Source organism: Lipophrys pholis (genome assembly GCF_963383615.2).
Source record: "Lipophrys pholis genome assembly, chromosome: 5".
In the NCBI taxonomy this organism is placed as follows: domain Eukaryota; kingdom Metazoa; phylum Chordata; class Actinopteri; order Blenniiformes; family Blenniidae; genus Lipophrys; species Lipophrys pholis.
Genome location: NC_137628.1, coordinates 3,973,363 through 3,984,473, shown reverse-complemented (window position 1 = coordinate 3,984,473; position 11,111 = coordinate 3,973,363). Strand labels below are relative to the sequence as shown.

The following is an 11,111-nucleotide window of genomic DNA, read 5'->3' as shown; positions in this document are numbered from 1 at the left end:
AAGAGCCGACATCGATGGATCGAAAATCCTCTGTCATCCGTTCATCTGTAAATTACAGTTGATTCTCCACAATATATCCAAAACTACACAGATAGTACAGAGATGAATGATTGGACCTTCCACCATATTATAAATACAATCTATTGTAACATGCCTGATCCTGATCCATCCCCCCATCTTTTCAAAAACACATTTAACTGTAAACTGATCTCCGGTGGGAATGTGAGTGTGTGTTTGTACCGTGAAGGACTGAGAATTCAAGATCGTTCAGGTTTCGCAAAACAAAAACAGGAGCTGACACTTAGTTTGTCGCATCCAGCGGCGGTCACGTCAGTCTACTGGCAGATGGAGGGTTAAAATACTGAGCATTCACTTGGCAACAAAACTTTAAGGTGACGTTACGTAAAACATCCATTTATCCGATAGTGTTTCGAGGAGCCGATACTTAATCCTGGTGGCCGGAAGGCGTCGGGAACACGACACACACACACACACACACACACACACACACACACACACACACACACACACACACACACACACACACACACACACACACACACAAACTTATTTGCACAGTTCATAATTCTACCAAAAATCTCAGGTTTGAGCCTTGAAAACATCATTTTATGTTTTATTTTTGGTAAATTGTACAAATTGTAAAGTTGATAGTGATGTTATGAAGTATGACTGGTGTGAGTATTAGTGACACGGTGCTGCAGTGGTTCGCGCTGTTGCCTCACAGCAAGAACAAGATCTTGGTTCAGTTCTGGTGGCTAAACACACGTGTTTTATGAGACGCTTCTCTTTGTGTCTGAATGGATTTTTGATCTTTTTTTTTGTTCAACAACATGCATTAAGTGTGTGTGGTTGTTTGCCTCTGTGTGTTTGCCCCGCGACGGACTGGAGATCTGTAAAGTGTTCATAGAGCGATGTCTCCATTCGTGTCTGTAAAAAGCAGGAAATGAACTGATGTTCGAAGATTAGTCCTGAACTGTCGTCACTGCTGCGTCATGTCTCCTCTCACTTTAAATCCCTGTTTGATTGGGTCGATGTCATCTTTAGATGTCTTTAACATTTGCTGTGTAAGTCAGTTTGAAACACGTTTGACATGTGCACACATGAATGCCCACATTTTCAACCTGCCTCGTTGTCAGTTGGGTTCTTTGTTCTCAGGTGACGCCCTTATTTTCAGTGGAAAAATGACACTCACCCTCCAAGCCCTTCCCTTCCCTTCCCTTCCCTGACTATCCCAGCCTCCCACAGCAAACACACGCACACACACACACACACATACACACACACACACACACACACACACACACACACACACACACACACACACTGCATGATCTCAGTGTTTTATCTGTTCACATAGTTTCCCATTTTAGTGATGCTCCCCCAGCCATCATATTGAAACATCTCACCTTGAACTGAACTGCTGATTTGTTCGAACTGAATTCCTTATTCCTGCACACGTCTTGTTTATCCTCCCCCAGGAGGGGAGCAAATACAGAATTCCATGTCTTTATTCGTCTTTGTGTCTCTGCCAGGCGGCTTTGCATGGTGTCAGGACGGCCCGTTGGAGAGGCTCATCCCTCTCTTATTTGCAGCCTGAGGCCGTGGTCTCGGTTTTTTACTTCAGACAGGCTGATGGACTCAGATTCTCCCCTTTCTTCTCCTCCAAAGCGCATAACTCAGAGTCTGTGTGTTGGTGTGTGTTAATGCGATACTGATGAAATGGAGTTTGGAGCCTTCGTTGATCCAGGTGTTTGTATGACGTCTGGAAAATACCAGAAATCTTGGAGCTTCCTCACTAAAACATCTGCCTGTGAGTTCTCCAGGTCACTAAAGTTAAAAAAGAAAAAAAAACACAGCCACATTGTGTACATGGTTACACATTTGCAGCAGAGCGGCCTGTGGTTAATGATTAAATATCAGGCTCCCTGCAGTTCTGCCACAATCTTTCTCTTGTTGTTGTGAAGCAAATTCTGTCCGATTCTTTGTGCCGAGGGAGCCGATCAGGTCCAGAGCACTCCGGTGTGTCTGGGTGGATTTAGAGATTATGCTGTTGTAATGAGACTCATTAAATGTCTGCTGACGCACAAAGTTCCCACAATGCTTTTAAACTGCGTCCGCCTGCAGGAAGCAAAGGTTAAAAAGGTGCGAGAGACTTCCTCTCTAACTGACACACACACACACACACACATATTGTATATTCATGACTTTCTGGTAATAATCCATAGACTTACATTCATTTCCTGCAGAGTTAAGTCCCCTATGGATGGGATTTTACAATGTGGATATCACAGTGCCGCTCGCCACTGAACTGGAGGTGACATCTCCTGACGTCCATCAATGCATAATGATAAGGTTTTCCTGTACCTCGCACTCAACAGGTGCCTTCAGGAAATAAAGTGAACCAAGAATCCGGCAGCATTGAAGGGGAACAAGCTTGTTGTGGAAGTGGATGGAGGATGTGGTCACCTCACCTCCCTGGGAATTTGATAACTATTGTTTTGCTGAAGCTCTTTGACGGTTACATCGGTTTTTTTTCTGTGTGTTGCTGCTTTTTCTCTTGGTTGTAAGCGGCTGTACCTCGTAGCAGCAATGTGTGGTGAAGTAAGATGGAAACTTCTGTCATTGTCAGAAGATTACCACCTGAAGTCTAACCTCAGTCATATAACTATTACCTGCCTAACCCTAACTTTAGTCCAACCTCAAAACCTGCTGCTGCTTGCCTTAAAAACATTTCCCCCTCCAATACAGACACGTGTTTTCTTAGATATCAGTCCATTTTCTTTGTTTTCATATAGTTTATATTACATTGAAATTACAGTGATTTTTTATATCCAGTCCTGACATGCAATCTGTGTTCTTATTCAAAGAAGGAGTTGCTTTTTGTCCCTGCAAGGACGAGCAGTCCCCATAATGTGTTTGTGTGAATATAATTAAGTCTGTCTTCACAAGCGTCACAGCGAACAAGGTGCCAATCCCGGTAACTTCCTGACCTCTTCCTTTACGCCTCCAAACTCGCCGTGATGAGTTCATGACAATCTCACAACATGTTGAAAATAGTTGCGCAACATGTTTGAAGGTGCTGGTTGTGTAAGTTTTTTAAGGATTTGTGTGAATTACAAAGCAGGACACTCTGTGCTGGAGACTTCCTTCCTGCACAGTAACTTAAATACTTGTTTATACATGTTTTTACTTAAAAAAAAGAAAAAGAAAAAGCGACTCCTATTCCGAGTTAATGCAGTTACTTCATCAGATTACCCATAAAACACTGACAATAGACAAATTGGGGGCATGTTTAGCAACCGTTGCTGCAATTAACGGACTATGTTGTGGGACTGTATTCCTCAATAGTGTTTATTTTGAAGCAACAAATTGTTAGATTTTGGTCGGTCTTATACTTTCCCCACGGTTTTCATTCCAAGTGAAAAACACTTCATGGTGTTAATTTATTACTCCTGGGACTTTAAAAGATCCCAGTTAAAAAATAATTTAAAAATTCAATAAGTCCCTGTAGGGTTGACCTGATCCCCTCTCATGTGTTTTGGTTTGTGGCTTTTAAAGGGTTAAAACTGCCATCGTTTCAAACGTTTTGGCACACATGTACGCACACACACACACACACACACACACACACACACACACACACACACACACACACACACACACACACACACACACACACACACACACGCACACACACACACACACACACACAGGTGATAACAGAGTGTCAGCTTACTCCATGACTCACAATGGATTCAGGTTTCCACACAAATGGCCCCTGTGGGTCCCGGGCTCTGCGCGGCCGCTTTAAGCCGGTTGGTCAACTGCCTCTGAGTTGCTCAAACATCTTGTACACACAGCACTTTATCACTTTCTGGAAAAAGCTACAAAAGATGTTATTTCATGTTATCGGAGGTGCAGCCAGTTCTCTCCTCGATCCACGATACAAAACTAAAGTGATCTTCATCTCGGAGTCACCGTGGGAGGAAACGTTCATAATGAGGGCAAAGGTGAAGGGAGGGAAAGAAAGGGAAGCCTGCAGCAGAGTGTGAGTCACTGTATTTTGTTTTTGTTTTCACTTTTCGAATTTTAATATCAACCTTCAAACCTCCTGGTTTCCTGAAACAACAACAACAATGCAATAGGGATACAATTTATTGGTCATAAGATGGAAATACTGCGTTTCCATCATGTGAAGTTGCAGTGTGATGAAGCTCCACATCCCTGGATGACATGAATGGTGAAAAAGAGGAAGTGAAAAACACCAAACGGCTCAATTCAGACATAAACCACTGCAGCACTGCCGCCTCTCAGGTGAAGACAGGCCACTGCAGACACACACACACACACACACACACACACACACACACACACACACACACACACACACACACACACACACACACACACACACACACACACACACACACGCACACACAGTTTCTATATGTTACAGGGACATTACATTTATGATTAAGTTTATAAATACATTTATAAGTAAGTTAAGTTGAAAATTCCACACACCCGCATACTTCATGTTCTTGTGCATTCCAGAAGCCATTTTTTCATGTTTCACTCTGAAGTAGTAGAAGTATATTTCTAAACAACTTGTGTCTAACAACTTTTAGCTAAATTTAATATGGACAACCAGGTTCATGTTTTCACCGGTTTACTGGATGGATTTGTTGTCGATGTTATTTTACTGGAGAAAAAAAAAGAATCCAGCTTTCCCTGCAACCTATTGCTGCAATCTTCTGTTCTGGTTCACAGTGTTTCGTTCGGTCCACTAATCCTATTAAAAATAAAACAACGCGACCTCATTGCAGGAATCAGGAAAGCCGCTGCTTTCATTAAAAGATCGCATATGGTAAATGGTAAATGTACTTCACTTATATCGTGTTATTTTCCACCGCTTGCAACCCCCAAAGCGCTTTCCACTGTTAATCGCTTTGCTTCTGTACACAAAAAGAAAATCATTGTCTTGAAGTTTTAATGAGTTATGAAGTTAACCAAAGGTTGAGGAAGCCAGCAGCTCGTGCACAGCCTCCCTCTTGCATCAATTTGGAGAACAATCCCACACAATCCCTGGTGAGACGTGAATCAATAATTCAAAACAAAGATCTGATAGTGTATTCCATCACAGTTTGACTGTGCACATTTATTCTCCCAGTAATCATGAATGATGCACCAAATCAGCCGTTTGTGTTGTAGCTGACCTCTGATCTTTATTGTTCTGCAGCCTGCGGTGCTGGACAACCTGCTGACCTCCATGAAGTTTGTCCTCCATGGAATGGGCATCCTCCGCATCAACTTGGCCAACAGCAGAAACAAGGTAACCCCAAATCTTTTCTCATGTAGCTTCTGATGGAGCACAAACACAAAGTGCATGAAGTGAGCAGGAGTCAGAGCTAAAACAAAACGTTGTGACTAATTCTCCGGTGATTATGTCTTCACCTTGAGTGTGAGAGACTCGAAGAAAATGCTGGAGACTATGCAATGTTTCAGAGCACCGTTCGCAGTCAGATCAAATCACAAACACGGTTACATTTTCTCTTTTGATTGTGTCGGAATTTAGGATCAAATCAACTACATGTTCACCTGACATAGTTTTAATTGAATAAGCTTTTAGTAGTTATGATTCAGCTACTCTACAGGTGTCAGACGTTCAATCCTCAACTATCAGGCACAATACTGGTTTTGCTATGTTAAAAAATATATTTAAAATGTGCTTTGTTTAAAAGAAAAATAGAAAAGTGAACAAAAAGGTTTGTGTTTTTGTTAATTTGTAATTTATTCAAACCCGTCAGATATCTTCAAGAGTATTAAACAATTAAAGTGAATTAAGAACCAACGAAATAAACAATGGGCTCAATATTCAACTTCATTATTTATGAATTAGAGAAAAGTATGAGTGCACGACCTCGTCCTGCTGCTCCAATGCACCACAGTCACCACAAGAGGGCAGCATCTTGGCACTCACTGTTAGTGAGGGACACACACACACACACACACACACACACACACACACACACACACACACACACACACACACACACACACACAAAATGCTGGGATGATGAGAGAGCGCAGTATCATGTGGGTGGTTTCATTGAGAAGTTTGATTAGATTTTAACTTTGTCAAAGTTGTCAGTGCTCAAATGTTACCCACCCACTCAGCACATCCTGCTGTCTTTAATTTGTGATTTTTTTCCTCTATCATTTAGGACTCACTTCCTGTTTTCCATGCCCCCTGCTTCCCCCCCATACTCCTCCATCCTTATTTCTGCCTCCGTCCTCCTCTCGCAGGTCCATGCCCATTCGGTCCTGTCTTGCGGGCGTTGCTTTGACGAGGAACATGTGCTGTTTCCTTTCGTGAGCCACGCCCTGTTCTGTCTGTGGGCCGATCAGGGGGTGAGGGCGGCGGCCGCCCGGGGATACGAGTTCGAGCTGAACGACTCAGCGCTGTAGTGAGTACTCTTCCAGCAGCACACTCACGCTGGGCTGAGGAGATGCGGGGGTCTAATTAGCTGGAATCAACGGCTGATGCTCAGCCAGGTGCTGGCTGTCACTAGGAGTTAATGCTCTGGGGCGTGGAGAGACCAGAAGTTGGCAAATACGAGGATCTACATGACAACAATGCATGTTAAATTAACATCTGGGTGTAGGGAGTGAAAATGCATCATGCAGGCCAACGGAAAAGTATGAACACGATAAACAAGTGATTAAAACTGTAGTGTGTGTGTGTGTGTGTGTGTGTGTGTGTGTGTGTGTGTGTGTGTGTGTGTGTGTGTGTGTGTGTGTGTGTGTGTGTGTGTGTGTGTGTGTGTGTGTGTGTGTGTGTGTGTGAAATGCAGGCGTGGGTCTGAAAGTAAGACGAAGCAGAGACCCACTAGGAGGCCGTCGCCTCTCATCCTCTGCCCAGCTCCGAGGCCTCGGCTCGGGGCTTATCCACACCGACAGGCTCCCCAGATCCCCACCGAGAACCACCGTTCATCAACGTCACCTGTTCCCTCCACACACGGACGCGGCGCACAGTGTGCGAGAGGACTCTTGTTGACATTATGTGCTTCTGGGAGTCGTCTGAAGTTGTGTCTGAAAGGTTCTGATCAGTGAGACTGAGATTGTTTTTAATCCAACCTCTTCAGGGTGGGATGAATGTGGGGCTCTGTCTTTGTTTAGTCCCAAAGTCTGTGGAGGGATCTCATCCTGTTGAATTGTCTTTAGAGTAAAACACTGAACCTATAGTTGGGATATGGGGTATGGCGGTTGTCACTATTACGGTGTGAGTGGATGTGACTGGTAAAGAAAAACATGTTGAGGCTGCTCATGCAGTAAAATCTACTGCATGTTTACCATTTACAGTCAGTTTCTGAGAACTATGAAAGCAAAAGAGGGAACACACGAGCAAGAGGCACTGAGTTGAGCTTTTTGATGTCATTTTGTGGCGTTTTCATATGAGACACATCGTTGCACAAACTTGTGATCTTTAGTGGTTTCTAAGTATAGTGATGAAAATAGAACACGAAAACTAATCCAAAATTGCTTTTGTTTTTTTATAGTTGCATTAATTAGATCATTTTTTTATGGAATAGCTGTCACACAAGGATCCTTGACCTCTAAAACAAAAGCAAATCGTAGAAAAAAATTATGTTGAAAAGCCACTTTCATGTGTCTTTCTGTTCTGTGTGTGTGTGTGTGTGGTGGTGTGTGTGTGTGTGTGTGTGTGTGTGTGTGTGTGTGTGTGTGTGTGTGTGTGTCCAGCAGGATGTGTGTTACTTTCAAAGAAACTGATTCAGGTTGACTGCTGGAGAATGTCACAGTCACTTCAGATAGGTGGAGGTACCTCTATGTGTGTGTGTGTGTGTGTGTGTGTGTGTGTGTGTGTGTGTGTGTGTGTGTGTGTGTTTCTTAAAGATGGCAGCCCCCTGCATGCTCTCACACACATGATACAGTTGATCACACCGGCGGTGTTAATAGCTGGATTGTGTTTGGGAGCTTAGCCTCAGTGTGTTATTATGGTAAACCAGGGTGTGAATATTCATGGTGATGAGGCGCTGTGGCCCCCTGGGCAGGGCCGCCGCCTTATCACCACACAGCCCACCCGACACCTGGCAGCCGACACCGCCACGCCGCGCTCGGCGCACGAGCCGACAAACATGGAACTGACACGCCACTTCTCGTTTGATCTCAAGTTTGTCTGCAAGTTATTAATTTCCTTCCTCCCCTTGTTTCCCCTCCGTCTTCAACCTTTCTGCCCCCTCCCGCCGCTCCTTCATGTCTTCACTAGTTTCTTTGAGAACATGAGCCGCATCACGTCTTCCGACTACGTGCCCACGGAGACGGACGTGCTGCGAGTGCGACTGAGGACGACGGGAGTCATCGAGACGCAGTTCAAAGTCAACCACCTCATTTTCAGGTACACGCCCGTCACTTTCCCCGCAAATGAGGATGTAAAGAGACAAACTTCCACCTGGACAAACTTCCCTCACTTCTTCAGCTGCGGCGCTCTTATCTCTGACTCCAGCCATGTGGTGGAGATGGGCTCCCCCATTCAATATGTCAATACGGCACCTATCCCTTGTCTTTACGCTCACGCGCTCGTTCAGAGGCACCGGTGGCTCGGCCTTATCAGCAGAGCAGCAGAGGGCGGGCATCTGAGCTCAGGAGGCTCATGTCAGATCAACACATTCATCTGATCAATGAGCCGCTGTCACATCATGACACCTTCTGCACCGTCTGCCAGCCAATCAGCTGCTTTCCTGATGGTCGTGGCAGCTCATAGATATTAATGAACTGTGGCTTTGTGACTGGTGAACAGCTAAATGTCAGTAGCGGTAATCCCATATCCGCCAGACAAATACAAATACGATAAAGCGAAATAATAACAATTTTTTTTTCTATTATGATTTTCTAGTTAGATCCTGTTTGGTAGATTTTCACAGTTCAAATATGAGTATTATTGCTGGGTTTTGGTGATATAGCAGTCAAATAGTGTTTACTGCTGTCTTATCAAGGCATGAAGTCATATAAAGTTCTATTTGCATGTGATGAATAACTCAGAATTTAAGCATTTAATTCAACAGAAAGTTCATTTCTTTTTTGAATAAATAGCAAAGGGGTTTTCCACTGGGTTAGTTTTAACTCTAAGTTTAGTTCTTTGATCCTCTTGGGGCATTTAACCCATTCAGTTCATTGTTAAGGAGATGGAGTCGTGTAGCGGTTAGGACTGTGTCCACACAGCCAGGAGACTTTGGTTTGATTCCAGGATTGCATTTTCTTCCTGTGTGTGGGTTTTTGCAGGAGCTCTGTTCTAACTTCCTCCCGTCATCCAAACTAATGCCCCGTAGGCTAAATGGTGACTCTTCTAGTAGTGTTGTAGACGACACATGGATAAATACACTTAACACAACCCAGGTTACCAAAAATGACCCTCACAGAATCAGTTAAACCAGAAGAATGAAGGAGAAAGTCACACTTCAGACAGATCGCAGAGGATTTTATATGTATTTGACCAAAACCCACACAAATATTTCATAAAAACAGCAAAGCAAAGCTGCTCAACCTGCTTCCAATTCCTCCCAGCATGAAACAGAAAATCTGTGATTTGAATAGAATTGATATTTATGATCTCAATCTGACTTTGATGCAATTTTTTATGATTAAAAAATGCAGATGTAGCCAAGTTCCAGACTTTAATTGTTGTTGTTTTTATCTTCCATCACAGAATACTTTAACAGTTAAGTTGTTCTCTGTGCGGGAGTTGGTGTGTGCTGAGTGAATTATTATCTGTCACCGTATTCAGGACAATCAGATTATATCTCCTCTTTCTCTTCGTAATCTCCACCTGAGGAGCACGCACACCTTCATGGTGACACAATATCTACCTGTCCTTCATCGCTGCTCGACATCTGGAATGAAACTAATAAAACACATTACCTCCGCTGTTCATCTGGCTCGTGTTTAGCATACTAACCTCGTTTGACGGAGCCTGTTTGTCAGCCGCTGACTTCAGTCTGGGGCGTTTGAGTCACATCCCTGCGTCTGTGGACGCTGCTGACTCCGTCTCATCAAGCGTTTCACTCCAGGAAAAGTTTGAAACTCTTTGATCGTAACCGAATCTGCTGCCGTCTGCAGATAAAAGCCACTTTTTCCTCGCAGACTTACTGATGGCGTCACATCGCACTGAAGCAGGTTGCTGTTTGTTTGTTGTTTGGGTTTTTTTTTTTTCTTGCAGACGTCACTCGTCCCGAGCCTCCTCTTTCACCCTCGGTCTTATCTGCCTGAATTCTGAGCACATAAATTATTCCATTTTAGTTAATTGACACAAAGAGTGTGTGTGTGTGTGTGTGCGTGTGTGTGGTTTTCTGTCTTCGACTTGAAAATGTCGACCCTCGGGGTTGATGAGGAGCTTAGCATACGTTAATGTAATTATTTCAAACTTGGATATTAAAGGGATTTGGGAGAGAAGCTGGTTTGTGTTTGTCACGAGGAGAGTTATTCTATTCAGATGTGGAAAGCATGTAGTCTTTAAACTTATTGACGAAGAAACCCATTGTCCTCGATTAGCTTTGGTTCTTAAAATATGAGAAACTTTCTAACCGTTTTGTTGGTATCGTTTGAAAGGCAGCCGAGATTGGAGAAAGCGGAGTGGATTTTTATGTTCCAGCTCGGTGTCATTTTGTAGATATTGAGACGCACTTGTGGCGAACACGATGTGAGACTGTCTCCACCCGCTCAGGGGCTGGTCTCTCTCTGCTCCATACTTAAAGTTTCTCATCAGCGCCAGCATCTGAGCCCTCCACTCTCATTGTTTTATGTCTCGCGTCGAGCCGCAATGGAACATTTTCAGTGGAAATGTTCCATTGGTAGAAGAATAACCTCGGTAATCACTGCAAAATATATGAGAGTTTTTACAGCAAAAACAAATTAGTGACTTACGTCCCCTAATTTCCTCATATTCTAACAATACTAGACTTTTTGCAGTGCCAAAGACTTGAATGTTGTTGGTTTACATTTCCAAAGCTGAAATTCACCGGGTTAATTGAACGTACAGAAATGGAAAAACTTTACTGACTGTATTTTTCCTCTTA

At 43.5% G+C, this 11,111-nt stretch overlaps 1 protein-coding gene across 3 annotated transcripts in view; it reads left to right on the top strand.

Annotated features, from left to right (window-relative positions):
* Positions 1 to 11,111, top strand: part of gnav1 (guanine nucleotide binding protein (G protein) alpha v1) — a 30,366-nt gene that overhangs the window by 5,858 nt on the left and 13,397 nt on the right. For all 3 annotated transcript variants that reach the window (XM_080464168.1, XM_080464170.1, XM_080464169.1), the window contains 3 exons: positions 5,261 to 5,353; positions 6,328 to 6,488; positions 8,309 to 8,437. In XM_080464168.1, coding sequence (XP_080320294.1) covers positions 5,261 to 5,353; positions 6,328 to 6,488; positions 8,309 to 8,437 — 383 coding nt within the window. The remainder of the gene's footprint in view (positions 1 to 5,260; positions 5,354 to 6,327; positions 6,489 to 8,308; positions 8,438 to 11,111) is intronic.